Genomic DNA, 14,775 nt, shown 5'->3' with positions numbered 1-14,775 from the left:
TAGTTCCCCCATTAGTACTGCTATCATAGTGCCTCCATTAGTACTGCTATTATAGTGCCCCCATTAGTACTGCTATCATAGTGCCTCCATTAGTACTGCTATTATAGTGCCTCCATTAGTACTGCTATCATAGTGTCACCATTAGTACTGCTATCATAGTGCCCCCATTAGTACTGCTATCATAGTGTCTGCATTAGTACAGCTATCATAGTGTCTGCATTAGTACTGCTATCGTAGTGCCTCCATCAGTACTGCTATCATAGTGCCTCCATTAGTACTAGAGATGAGCGAGCACGCTCGGATAAGGCAGTTACTCGAGCGAGCATCACTCTTCTTGAGTAACTGCATTCTCGTCCGAGCATGCTCAGGGAGGGGGCGGAGGGGGGAAAGGAGAGAGAGATCTCTCTCACTCTTCCCCCCGCTGTCCCCCCAAGCCTGCTCGGGCGAGAATGCAGTTACTCAAGAAGAGTGATGCTCGCTCGAGTAACTGCCTTATCCGAGCGTGCTCGCTCATCTCTAATTAGTACTGCTGTCATAGTGCCCCCATTAGTACTGCTATCATAGTGCCCCCATTAGTACTGCACTCATAGTGCCGCCATTAGTACTGCTATCATAGTGCCACCATTAGTACTGCTATCATAGTGCCGCCATTAGTACTGCTATCATAGTGCCTCCATTAGTACTGCTATCATAGTGCCTCCATTAGTACTGCTATCATAGTGCCTCCATTAGTACTGCTATCATAGTGCCTCCATTAGTACTGCTATTATAGTGCCTCCATTAGTACTGCTATCATAGTGCCTCCATTAGTACTGCTATCATAGTGCCTCCATTAGTACTGCTATCATAGTGCCTCTATCAGTACTGCTATCATAGTGCCTCCATTAGTACTGCTATCATAGTGCCTCCATTAGTACTGCTATCATAGTGCTGCCATTAGTACTGCTATCATAGTGCTGCCATTAGTACTGCCATCATAGTGCCGCCATTAGTACTGCCATCATAGTGCCTCCATCAGTACTGTTATCATAGTGCCTCCATTAGTACTGCTATCATAGTGCTGCCATTAGTACTGCCATCATAGTGCTGCCATTAGTACTGCCATCATAGTGCCGTCATTAGTACTGCCATCATAGTGCCGCCATTAGTACTGCCATCATAGTGCCGCCAATAGTACTGCTATCATAGTGTCTGCATTAGTACAGCTAACATAGTGCCTCCATTAGTACTGCTATCGTAGTGCCTCCATCAGTACTGCTATCATAGTGCCTCCATTAGTACTAGAGATGAGTGAACATGCTTGGATAAGGCAGTTACTCGAGCGAGCGAGCATCACTCTTCTTGAGTAACTGCATTCTCGTCCGAGCATGCTCAGGGAGGGGGCGGAGGGGGGAAAGGAGAGAGAGATCTCTCTCACTCTTCCCCCCGCTGTCCCCCCAAGCCTGCTCGGGCGAGAATGCAGTTATTCAAGAAGAGTGATGCTCGCTCGCTCGAGTAACTGCCTTATCCGAGCGTGCTCGCTCATCTCTAATTAGTACTGCTGTCATAGTGCCCCCATTAGTACTGCTATCATAGTGCCCCCATTAGTACTGCAATCATAGTGCCGCCATTAGTACTGCTATCATAGTGCCACCATTAGTACTGCTATCATAGTGCCGCCATTAGTACTGCTATCATAGTGCCCCTATTAGTACTGCCAACATAGTGCCACCATTAGTACTGCTATCATAGTGCCGCCATTAGTACTGCTATCATAGTGCTACCATTAGTACTGGAATTGCGTAATATAGGAACGCAAAAAAGAACGCAGCATGCATATATATGTGAGATAAAGCCCACTGTTCTCTACGGGCGCATATATACGCTTTGCGATGGCGTGGAAAAAGTAAACAAAAAAGAAAACAGGTGTACTGCACATGACCGCATACATGAGATAAGCTGTCTTACGCAGTCCAATCCCCTGCCATACGCAGCAGTACACCAGGTAACCACTGGCTCCACAGTAGTAAAATGCTGCGTGACCCCCACAACTTTTTATGCTTATGGCAGTGTGACCCGGCCTTATGTGTGCAATTGTACACTTACTGCGTTTTTACGCACCCCATTCATTTCAATAGGCGATTTATGCATGAAATATGCGCTAAAACACGGAAACTTGGACATGCTGCTTGGGATTTTGCATGCGTAAAATATGTGGCATAAAACGCTTGTGCGAGAAGCCTCATGGAAATGCATGGAGGTTTAGGGCTGTGGATTTCGGCCACGCATAATACGCAGCCAAAAAAACGCTTGTGTGAGAGCGGCCTAATAGTGACCCCTTTTCCCCTTTTATAGTCTTTCAATTAATCAAGTATAGCGCCGTCACTAATAGTCAACATGTTGCACAATTTTGTCCGTGACAATTTCATGCAGCATGCCAGAAGCCAGACATACCCCATTTATAGTCAGACCCAGCGTATGACAGATCTGGCGCTTCCAGTATTATTGATGTTTGGCTCCTATAACGGAGCTGAATGTAGTTGGTCTACAGTTGACGTGTATCACCTAGCTATAGAATACAAGTAATACAAGTCTGATTGGTGGGGGTCTCAACAGGGATCTGAAGAACGAGGGTCTTGAATTTCCTTAACACTGGGAAGAACATTATGATCGGTAGCAGTCCAACATCTGGGACCCCCATCGATCCCAAGAGCAGGGGGTTCTCAATGAAGCTGAGGTCACGGATGGGCACGGCAACTCCAAACCATGACAGCACCAGAGATGGCAGACTGCTTGTACTCTGGTGCTGTCATTGAAATGAATGGAGCGGCATGTGAAACCTCAGCTCTTGGGACTGTGGGGATCAATGATTTCGAGACTGGTGGGGGTCCCAGTAGACGGCTGCCATTGATCATATGGTTATCCTCTATCCTGTGGATAGGGGATCATTTTAGATCTTGCTGCAACGCACTTTAAGGATCGAATGAAGTCTTGAGGTTTCTTATAGAAGTAGATCTACTAGCATGTCCCTGGACAGTTTCTTTGAGGGTATACTCACATATATCATGGTAAAAGCCAAGACTTTGGTGCACCGTGTGAACACCCAGGCTACGAGGCTGGAGCTGTGCGAAGAAGTGGTCTGACCATTGTACATGTCTGCATGAATGAGATAGGAGATCCAAAGCTGATTTCCACTGGGGTCTAGGGTGGTAGTTTTAATACCAATGTACTGGTAAGTAGTGCAGCTTACATAATAGGTAAAAAAAACTCTGCACAGTAACACCAAATATATTTGTGCCTGGTCTTCTGATGCAGCAGTGGTGCAGTCTCCTGCTGCTGCACTACTGCCATATGTGATCCCATGTGAAGAACTGACAGGCTACTTGAACATGGACGTTCTTTCTGTCCATTTGTTGGACCACAATAGGACCCTAACATTCAAAGAGGTGTATGCACAGGGGCTTTTTATTTTACTCGGACCAATCGTGACATGTTCTAGGTTAAGTATCAGTACAAGAAGTCTTGACTTTTAGAAGTATGGAAGAGGGCATCAACTGACTATGTGCAACATACGGTGAGCTGCAACTTATGCTCTATGTTTACAGACCTACCAGAAGAAAAGCCAGACTTCACCTGCCAGAAATACAAGCTTGTGTCTCTATTGGAGGAAAAGGTGAAAAGTCTTCAGGACAGAATAGCTACATTGGAGCTCATTAAGATAGATGAGGATTTCATTGACAGAGCAGAAATAAGTCGTCGGCATGTGACCCAAAGAAGCAGGAGGATCAGGAGTCAATCAGCACCAAACCTCCTCAGAAACCAATACCAGGCGAGCAATGAAGAAGTATAGCAAGAAATGACTTTACCCGCAGTCTAGAAGCAGTCAGAATGCTCTTGGGTGGAGAAAAAGAAGTGTTGTGTAGAAGAAAAACACTACCCATTCCTACTAATACATGTAGGGACGAATGTCACCGCAAAAAAGACCTTGCAACTATAAGCATATATTTGGGGGGCGCCTTGCTTCACTCATTAGGAGGGCTTTAAACTAGAACAATATGGGCCAGGTAAAAATATACAGCTAATTAATATATTTGGGAACCTTGCAATTAGAAGTGGAAAGAAAGAACAAAGACAATCAATTCAGGAGGAAAGTGGGGGAGCAAGAGACACTGATCACAAACTAAAATGTTTTTACACAAATACACAGAACATGGGAAACAAACAAGGAGAATTGGAGCTCCTAACACAGAGAAATATGATGTCATAGGCATCATGGAAACTTGGTGGAATGATACACATGATTGGAATACAAGGCTTGAGGGATACAACTAAGGGCTCCTGTCCACGGACGATAGTGCATTGCGTTTCCCGCAGTGATAATCCAGCCACGAGTAACACAGTGAACGCTTTCATAGTGTTGCTATGAAAAGTGCAGCCCCCTGTGCACAAGCGGAGAATCATAGCGATTCTCCGCTCACGGGACTCAAATCGCGGCATGCTGCAATTTCCCGCGGTGAGCCTATCTGTCAGATAAGCTCACTGCAGAGAACTGACAGTTCTCTCCCCTGCTCCCCGGCGGCGGAATATTGCTAGCGATATTCCGCCTCGCCCGTGGACAGGGGGCCTTATTTATAAGAAACAGACCTAAAAAGGGGGGGAGGTATTGTATTGTATGTTAGGAAAACATTCATGCCCACAGAGATTCAAGCTTTAGAGTATGGGAGTTCTGTAGAAACTGTTTGGGTAAGAATACAAGGAGAGAACAGTAAGGACACCATTGTAGGCATTTACTATAGGCCGCCTGGACAAGCAGAAGATATGGATGAACTCTTTCTACATCAGATGGCCAAGCTCATAGTGATCATGGGAGATTTTAACTATCCCGACATTTGTTGGGAATCTCTCTCAGGTAAAAGCAATGGATCCAACAAATTCTTATCCGCTCTTGCTGACAACTTTTTCTTCCAAAAACAAGGGGATCTGCTATCTTGGACCTAATTCTTACCAACAGGAAGTTGAGGAAGTAAGGGTGGCTGAGACCTTAGGGGGCAGTGATCATGATATCCTTCAATTTTGGATAAAAAGTGGAGGAAGACCTAAGAAAACTCAGACCTTGAGGTTGAATTTCAGAAAGGGAGATGAACTCAGAAAGAGGGGAGGAAGAATCCAATGGCTGGATGTTCTTAAGGACAGAAATGTCCAAGAAGGTTGGGAAATATTGCCAAATAAGATTCTCAAAGCACAATCATTAGCAATCCCTAAGACCGCCCGCACACAGGCAGGTTGGACCCTGCATGCAGGAGTCCCGCAGCAAAGTTCGACCTGGTGCCCGGCCGGTGATCCTAGCGTTATCTCTCTGCCGTCTTTTCTCCTCTGCTGCGAATGTGCCAGCTGACACGCCAGCGCACATGCACAGTATAGAGGACGCCGTACTTTCGCTATGCTGATGACGCAGCTTCCGCGACCATTTTGCAATGATGATTGCAGAATGGCTGCGGGACGGACGGCTTTCATTGACTTCAATAATAGCCAGCCGTGCGTAGCTCGCACAAAATCGCAGCATGCTGCAATTTCTCACCCGCAAGCAGAACATCGCAATCGATTTCCACTCGTATACAGGAAATCAGAGTTTGTCATAGCATCCTATGGGCTGGATTTGCTGCAGAATATGGAGGTGGATTCCCACTCCAGATTTCGCAAACCAAATCCGCTCGTGAGCAGGAGTCCTAAAAGAAGGAAGAATGGGAAGCATTTAAAGAGACCAGGATTGATGAACACAGAACTTGCACACATGTTAAAAAGGAAGAAAAATGGAAAGATGGGGAATAGCTAAAGAAGAATACAACTGCAGAAACTGTAGGGCAAGTGTCAGAAAAGCTAAAGTTAATAGTGAATTAAAGCTTGCAGGAGAGGCCAAAAGCAATAAAAAAGGATTTGGGGTGTCTATCAAAAACAAAAGAAAAGTCAAAGATGCTATAGGATGTTTACAGGAAGAAAATGGTGAATTGGTTAAAAATGATGTTGAGAACGCCGAACTTTTATATTTCTATTTTGTATCTCTTTTTCTCTCAGAAAGTAGATGGAACATCAACTGATCTTCCCTGTGCTATTGGGGAAACACAATAATGCAGGCTATCTGTAAGCAGAGAGATGGTGAGGGAACACTAAGGCCTCCTTCACACAGATATTTTTTTAATTTTTTAGCGCTGCGCTTTCAACGACTGTTTTCAATGGAGCCTCTGCACAACGCCATGATTTTCAAGCGGAGTCTGTTCTATTTTTGAGCGTTTAGTGCTCCTCAGTAATAAAGAGATGTGCTAAAAGCCGGGGGCCCAAAACGAAAGTAAAACGTAGCAAAGCATCACGATTTAAATTGCTGCACTTTGCTGTGTTCATGTGTGAGGAAGGCCTTAGCTAACATAAATGAATTCAAGCATCCAAGTCCAGATGAATTACATCCTAGGATACTAAAGAAAGCAGTGGAGGTAACTGCTGAACCACTCACCATAATCTTTGAAAATTCCTGGAGAACAGGAGAAGTCCCAGAAGATTGGAAAAGAGCAAATGTTGTCCCTACCTTCAAAAAAGGGAAGAAGGTGGATCCAGGCGACTACAGGCCTGTGAGCCTGACTTCTATATCGGGAAGGATCTTTAAACAAATTATTAAACAACATGTATGCAAGTACTTGGATAAAAATGAAGTAATTAACCAGAGCCAGCATGGGTTTGTAACAAACAAGTCATGCCAGACAAACCTAATTTCCTTCTATGACAGAATCACCGATTGGGTTGATCAGGGAAATGCGGTGGATATAGTATATCTTGACTTTAGTAAAGCATTTGACAAAGTATCTCATACCATACTTATTGAAAAAATGACTGAATATGGGATTGACAAGGCAACTGTTAGGTGGATTCACAACTGGCTGAGTGATCGTACATAAAGAGTGCTCATAAATGGCTGCACATCCAAGAGGAAGAATGTATCAAGTGGGGTACCACAAGGCTCTGTCCTAGGCCCAGTGTTGTTCAACATTTTTAAAAATGATCTGGAGGAGGGAATTGAGAGGAAATTGAATTTTGCTGACAACACAAAGCTAGGAGGGATAGATAACACTAGGGAAGAGAAGGAGAGTATTCAAAAGGATCTAAAAAAAAAAAAAAGCTTGCACAGTGGGCAGCAACTAACAAAATGGTATTTAACAAGGAGAAACTCAAAGTCCTACAACTGGGAGAAGAAAAATGAAAAAAAGCACATAGAGAATGGGAGGAATTGGGCTAAGCAGCACATGTGTAAAAGACTTGGGTATACTAATAGATCATAGACTGAACATGAGTCAACAATGTGATGCAGCAGCCAAAAAGGCAAACACAATTCTGGGATGTATTAAGAGAAGCATAGACTCTAGATCACATGAGGTCATTATTCCCCTCTACTCTTCCTTAGTCAGACCTCATCTGGAATACTGTGTCCAGTTCTGGGCACCCCGCTTTAAAAAAGACATAGACAAACTGAAGCAAGTTAAGAGAAGAGTTACCAAGATGGTGAGCGGTCTGCAAATCATGTTCTATGAAGAACGGTTAAAGGACCTGTGAATGTTTAGCTTGCAAAAAAGAAGGCTGAGAGGAGACTTAATAGCTGTCTACAAATATCTGAAGGGCTGTCACAGTACAGAGGGATCAGCCCTATTCTCATTTGCACAAGGAAAGACTAGAAGCAATGGGATGAAACTGAAAGGGAAGATAAACAGATTAGAGATTAGACAATGAGGGTGATGAATGATTGGAACAGGTTACCACAGGAGGTGGTGATTTCTCCTTCAATGGAAGTGTTCAAACAGAGGCTGGACAGACATCTGTCTGGGATGATTTAGTAAATCCTGCACTGAGCAGGGGGTTGGACCCGATGACCCTGGAGGTCCCTTCCAACTCTGCCAGTCTGAGTCTAGAGAGCACAAGTGTTTATTACAACAGTCACATCAGTAGTGCTGACAGGTGTCCTTGAGGTTGTACCAGTAGTGCTGACAGGTGTCCTTGAGGTTGTATTCAAACAAGCAAGTGTGATTTTGGTCATTGAATAACTGACTGTTTTCCACACAATCTTCATGCACGTCTTTATTGCGACTTTTTCTCTGCTCTTTACTTCCCAATCCCTTTTTTCAAGTGGTCTCCATAGTGAACCTGGGTTAAAACTTGCGTGAAAATTGCAAGCAAATCGCATACAAATACAGCGCAATTTTTGTAATGCCCCATAGAAAATAACGAGCAATTCCTGAACGAGAATCATACAGAAATAGGAAATGCCATGTTTTCTGTAAGTCGGACTATTGGTCCAGGAGATACAGTGTGTGTGTGAATTAACCCATTCAAATAAAGAGGTTCTTTTCCCATACGAGTTCAGAATCTGACGAACTCACGCTTGTGTAATTATGACATTGTACATAGCGTCAATGATGAGCAAATATCAAGAGTATACAAAACCATTGTTACCATCAATCATTTATCCATCAGCCATACACACACTATATATACATACAGACATACACACACTATATATACATGTATACGCAAATACATCCGGTATTATCTAAGCGACCTCTAAAGTGGAAGTCATATACATATAATGGTATTATGTACCCTCCCCCATCACACGGATATAATAGGTCATATATCCCTTAATCCTTCCATCCAAACAAGAGCTGTATCCGCCCCGCGCTATAATAACCTATAAGACATTATGTAAGGAGACACGGACACCAGAGAGTGAATCTGCCCCCCCAACACATCCCTACGGTTATTACTAACGGCCAGAGTATCCCCCTCCAATGCCGTGCAGCCCCGTTATAGTCCACCATCCGTACTGCACTCTGCATATATGTGATGAGTAGAATGCTTGCAGCCATAATCCACTATACATAATCCATTAACCCTTCCATATAATCAGGGAATTTGTGTATAGCGCGGATAGAGCTCCATAACCCAGAGCTGCTGCAATTAACATGATGAGCCGGGCAGATAATCTACAGACAATACCCGGCATGACGGCCCAGAAACACATCGGGGTTAATTCCTTCCTAGCAAAATAACAATGACATTCCTCCATAGAGGAGCGCAGAATGCAGGCTGTACCGTAAACGGGCGCACCTGCAGCCAATGCGCCCACCGACCTGCTGCCGGTATCTAAAGTTGGATGCAAACGGTCCGCAAAAATTGTTCTGATATTTTGTGCGATTTTCATGCGTTTCTGCGATTTCTTTTTTTTTTTACGTACGATTTCTATCCATTTTAGATCCGTTTTTCACGTGCGTAAAAAAGGAAACACATCAATGTGTCTGCACTTTCTGGTTCTCCATTTTTTTATGGTCCCCATGGTTAGATGCAGTAGAAGCGGATCACACTCGCATCCTGTGAGGGCAATACGTTTTTTTATAACACACCCATTGACTTGAAAAAATAAATTAAATAAAAAATCCAACAAAATGGAACATGCTGCGGTTTTTTTTTACGGATGGACTAACATGAATTGGATGTGTTTTATCACAATCCAAAGAAATGGTTTGTGTGACTATACCTTTAAGGCTCCCTGTGACTATACCTTTAAGGCTCCCTTCAGACGGGCAGTTCGGTTGCAGTTAAAACCGCGAAGTGCATCGGTAAAACCTTGTTTTTTTGGCAGAGTTCTAGTAAAATGTGGCAAAAACACGCAGTTTTAAAAATGGACTTTTGGTGCGGTTTTAATTGCAACTGAACTGTCCTGTGTGAATGGAGCCTTAGGCTTGTTCGCAGAAACGCGCAATATGCGGTGATTAGAGCGCACTGATTTCCATGGGCTGGTTCACATGAGCGTATTTTGCGGTGAAAATGAATACGCAGTCTGTTCTATTTTCGCGCGTATTGTGCACAAACATAGCACACATTAAACTCATTTAACAGAAAGTTAAAAACGCAACTATCCGGCGCAATTGCGCACGTAAATAGACGTGCGACTGTGCGAGGCTGGACTTCGACTGTATTTACATGGGCCCTGGTGATATTAGTGAAAATCTGATCGCATTCCCAGTGATTTCCCTGCAGATTTGAGGTAGATTTGATGCGTTTTCATATTACAACCGTGCAATATGCGTCAGATTTAGGCTGATTTCACACAAGCTACAAAATCGTGCGATCTTCTCACGATGCGACAGCGCTACAAATCGCATGTATGTGAAGCCCATGCTTTCCAATGGGGTCTTTCACACGAGCAATGTTTTGTAGCCTGCGACATTGCGAGAATACAAAATCGCGGCGTGCTCTGTACACGGCAAATCACGATTTTTTTTTGTCGCACTTTGTTTTAGTAGCATTGCATCACATGAAATCATGGTTTTCGTTCGATGCGATACTACTTTAACATAAGAAACTCCTACCACAATTTATCGAGATTTTAAGGGGGGCTTAAAAAATAAGCCCTACCCCGAAAATAACCCCTAGCTGCATTGTATTAAAAAAATATTATATATATATATATATATATATATATATATATATATATATATATATATATATATATATATATAGCAGTCCCGGTCCTTCTGCTCGTCTCCGGTGCTTTGGCACACATGCTGGCAGTCCTCTCTTGCCGACACAAGCTCACTCCCTGGGTATGGGGTTCATAAGTCCCGCCTCCAGGAAGCGAGGGCTCTGACTGGCTCTCAAGCGCCGCAGCTCAGCCAATGATTGCCGTGCTCGATAAACCACTCACAGCCCTCTCATTGCCAAAATCGAGACAAAGTGGTGCCAGAAAGTCACGGTATTGCCGCGGGAAGCGCAGAGATATCACTCAAAAATCATGGGAACACAGTTATGATATCACCACGATTTTCTTGCGGCGATATCGCTATTTGCCGTGTAAAAGAGGCCTTACTTGCACTTTTCCCATGTGCTTTTCTTGCATGTCAAGAAAAAAAATGGTTAAAAACTATCGCACTCAGATGCAAATCACATGACGTGCGATTTTTGGCCAAAAATTGCTTAAAATTAGAATATTCAGTGATTTTTCGCTCATGTGTATTAACCCATTTAAATCAATGCGCCTTCCGTCCACATCGCAGTCGAACGGAATTGGCGTGGAAAAAAAATCGCCTGTGTAAATACACCCCAACTTTGCTGCACCGCCATCCAAAAACCAGCGGGAACTTTTTGGCACATTTACTACCAAGCTGCCGGAATTTGCCCTAAAGTCATCAACTCGGAAAACTCCAACTACTGCCATAGTTGTCAAAATATGCTGGGAGTTGTAGTTCCTTCCTTCTGTTCCGGAACTACGAAACTCTGCAAACAGCACCAGCGGCCATCACTCCGGGTCACGACCTTGTGGATCACACCTTCACACAATCAATGTGTTGCAATAGACTGTGGGCACTGTGCCCACTCACATGGCCCACCGTGCCCACTCACAAAGCCCACCGAAGAGAAGTTTTGTATGAAGAAGTAGTCACTGAATGAGGACAGTGGTGTGATATGGAGGTGGAGCGTTAGAGCGCCCATTAACTCTTTGTATATGGGGATTTTTACGTCATCACAGTGGCTACTGCTATGACATATATGGCACTGTAAGGGGCCGGTAAGGTGGCACTATAGGAGATATATAGGATTACTATGGGAAGTGATAGATGCAGGATGGCGGTATAGATAGCGGATGACTAATGATAGAGCGATGTCCAGCAGCAGTCTGCCCTCCGAGGGGTTTCCAGACTATAGGGGAGAACTGCAGGTTTGGGATGTGGGTCGGACATTTAGATACTTGCAGGTCTTTAATATTAAGCTCCGTACAAGTTCGAGGTGACCAATGCCTTGCTGGACGTTACTGTCCTACATATAGGGCCAGAGACGTCCATAGAACATGGTTAGGGGGCAGATATAGGTACAGATCACTAGGAACTACGGGTATGAGTCTTGAGGTGAGGATGGAGTTAGGTGCAAGTAGGGACAAGAAGGGATTTAGAATCTAGAAGTCCGTCCTTGGATACAGGTGGAGGTGAGTCAGGATTGAGGGTCTCCGGGGAAGGGGACCACAGATGTAATTTGTGGGTCTCGGGTTGATAACGAGTGCGGGATACTGATTGTGGAGTGGATATTGGATGAGGAGCAGAAGAGAAGTTCAGTGTTTCTGGTGGGCGGGTAAGGGTCCGGTTCGGGTTTTGGATGGTGAGGAGTGGGTATGGGGTTGGGTACTGATTGGCACCACCCGGACCCTATAGCTGCTGACATACCGGCCCGGACCCTATAGCTGCTGACATACCGACTGATTGGCATGAGTGCAGAGAGCTGGGTTTTGGTCTTGTGGATTAGGTGAACAGAAAGATGAGAGGGTAGTACAGGGTCTCTGGGGTCAGGCTGGGATAGAAGTGAAGGAGACTGTGGGTTTGGGGTCTAGAGGTGCAGTTATGGGGTTCTGATGTGAGAGGTTTCTTATCTTGTTGATATAGGTGTAGTTATAGGATCAGGTGCATACACAGGAACAAGGAGCAGGTATGGGATCAGATGCATGCATAGGAGTAGGTATAGGCTCAAGTGCAGTTATAGGAACAGGTATAGGGTCAGGTGCATCTATAGGAGCAGGTATGGGGTCAGATGAATGCATAGGAGTAGGTATAGGCTCAAGTGCAGTTATAGGAACAGGTATAGGGTCAGGTGCATCTATAGGAGCAGGTATGGGGTCAGATGAATGCATAGGAGTAGGTATAGGCTCAGGTGCAGTTATAGAAACAAGTATAGGGTCAGGGGTATCTATAGGAGCAGGTATGGGGTCAGATGCATGCATAGGAGTAGGTATAGGCTCAGGTGCAGTTATAGGAACAAGTATAGGCTTAGGTGCAGGTATGGGATCAGGTACAAGTATAGGGGCAGGTATAGGATTCAGGTGCAGGTATAGAGTATGGTTTAGGAGCAGGTAGGGGTCTGCCTTATAAAACATTATTATTAGGGTTCTGATGTGTAAGGTTAGGAACAGGTACTGGTGTAGTTATAAGGTCAGGTGCAGGGAGGGGTCTGGGGTCCATTTTGCAGGCCATTATTATTAGAGCTCCTGTGCACTAAGGTGTAAGAGCAGATATAGGGTCAGATGTAGGAGCGGAGGCAAGTATAGAGGCAGGTGTAGGGTCAGGTGCAGACATAAGAGCAGGAGAGGTTATAGGGTCAGGGGTGGTTAGGGGTCTGGAGTCTGTCTTGCAGGACATTATTATTAGAGCTCCTGTACAGTAAGGTGTAGGTGCAGACACAAGGGCAGGTGCAATTATAGGGTCAGGGGCAAGTATAGCAGCAGGTATAGGGTCTGCAGTCTGTCTTACAGGAAATTATTATTAGAGGTATGGGAGCAGGTATAGGGTCAGGTGTAAGAGCATGTATAAGGGTCAGAGGCAGCTGCAGACATAAAGGCAGGTATAGGAGTAGGTATAGGGTCACATGTGGTTATAGAAACAGGTACAGATATGGTCAGGGGCAGATGTAGTTGTAGGGTGAGGTGCAGTTATATGGTCAGGAGCAGGTAGACTCTGGGGAGGTATAGGAGCAGGTGTAGGGTCAGGCGCAGATGTAGTTATAGAGTCAGATATAGTTATAAGGTCAGCAGCAGGTAGGGTCCAAGGAGGTATATGAGTAGGTGTAGGGTCAGGGGCAGTTATAGGGCCAGGGCAGGTGTAGTGTCTGGGGAGGTATAGGAGCAGGTATAGGTGTAAGGTCAGGTAGGGTCCAGGAGGTATAACAGCAGGTGTAGGGTCAGGTAGGGTCCGGGCAGGTATAGGGGAGGTAGGGTAAGGTAGAGTAGGGGGAGGTACAGGGTCGGGGTAGGTATAGCAGAAGGTATAAGGTCAGGTAGGGTCTGGATGTTATAGGTGTAGGGTCAGAAGCAGGTATAGGGTCAGGAAGTGTCCGGGCAGGTATAGCCACAGCTATAGGTTCAGGTAGGGTCCGGGGAGGTACAGGTATAGTGTCGGGTAGTGCCCGGGTGGTATAGGTGTAGGGTCAGGAGCAGGTATAGGGTCCGGGTGGTATAGGTGTATGGTCGGCAGCAGGTATAGGGTCCGGGCCGGTATGTCAGCAGCTATAGGGTCCGGGTGGTACAGGTGTAAGGTAGGCAGCAGCTATAGGGTCCGGTAGTGCCCGGGCTTAGTCCTCCCCGCACGGGGGTGTCCGGACTAGAGACGAGGCTTGTGATGTAACACACGGCTATGGAGGTCCGTCATGGTGGAGTGGCCCTGGCACAGATGGCTCCGGGGTGTCGGGGAGATGTCCGGGTGTCACACGGCGCCGTGCACAGCCGTCCTACCTCCACTCAGCTCCCCCGGCTCGTCCATCCTTGCCCCCTCCAGAGAAAGCCGAGATCCCGCACCGAGCCGCGTACTCTCTCCCGTCCTCCTACCCGCCCCCCATGTCACTGATGAGGCACCGGGCGATCCCTGGCAGCTCCGTCCGGCATCTCCTCACATCCGGGCGACCGTGGTTCTCATGGCAACCGCTCCTGTCTGCTGTCACTGCTGACTGGTGGAGAATGGGTTAACGTGCCCTGTGGGGAGGGGGGCGGGGCTGGGATTAACTCCCTGCGCTCTGAGGCACGTGACCAGCAAAATAAACCTTCGCTGGGGGTGGGAGGGCTGGGCGCGCTGTCATCCGGACGCTCATTGGCTGGCGGCGGCGAACTCCTTGCTTCTGAGTGGCGGAAGAGCGAGAGATGCTGAGCAGAGCGGTGCTGGAGGATGGAGAGCGGTCAGCTGGTCCTGCAAGTCCGTGCAGGCGGCAGAGGCTGAGGAAGAAGATGAG

The 14,775-nt window shown here is 45.9% G+C and overlaps 1 protein-coding gene across 1 annotated transcript in view; it reads right to left on the bottom strand.

Annotated features, from left to right (window-relative positions):
- Positions 1-14,465, bottom strand: part of CACNA1D (calcium voltage-gated channel subunit alpha1 D) — a 369,112-nt gene extending 354,647 nt beyond the window's left edge. Inside the window, exon 1 of the mRNA XM_066596532.1 lies at positions 14,285-14,465. Coding sequence (XP_066452629.1) covers positions 14,285-14,312 — 28 coding nt within the window. The 5' untranslated portion in view covers positions 14,313-14,465. The remainder of the gene's footprint in view (positions 1-14,284) is intronic.
- Between the last annotated feature and the right edge of the window lie 310 nt (positions 14,466-14,775).

Source organism: Eleutherodactylus coqui, chromosome 3 (assembly GCF_035609145.1).
Source record: "Eleutherodactylus coqui strain aEleCoq1 chromosome 3, aEleCoq1.hap1, whole genome shotgun sequence".
Classification (NCBI taxonomy): Eukaryota; Metazoa; Chordata; class Amphibia; order Anura; family Eleutherodactylidae; genus Eleutherodactylus; species Eleutherodactylus coqui.
This window is presented reverse-complemented; position numbering and strand designations above follow the sequence as displayed.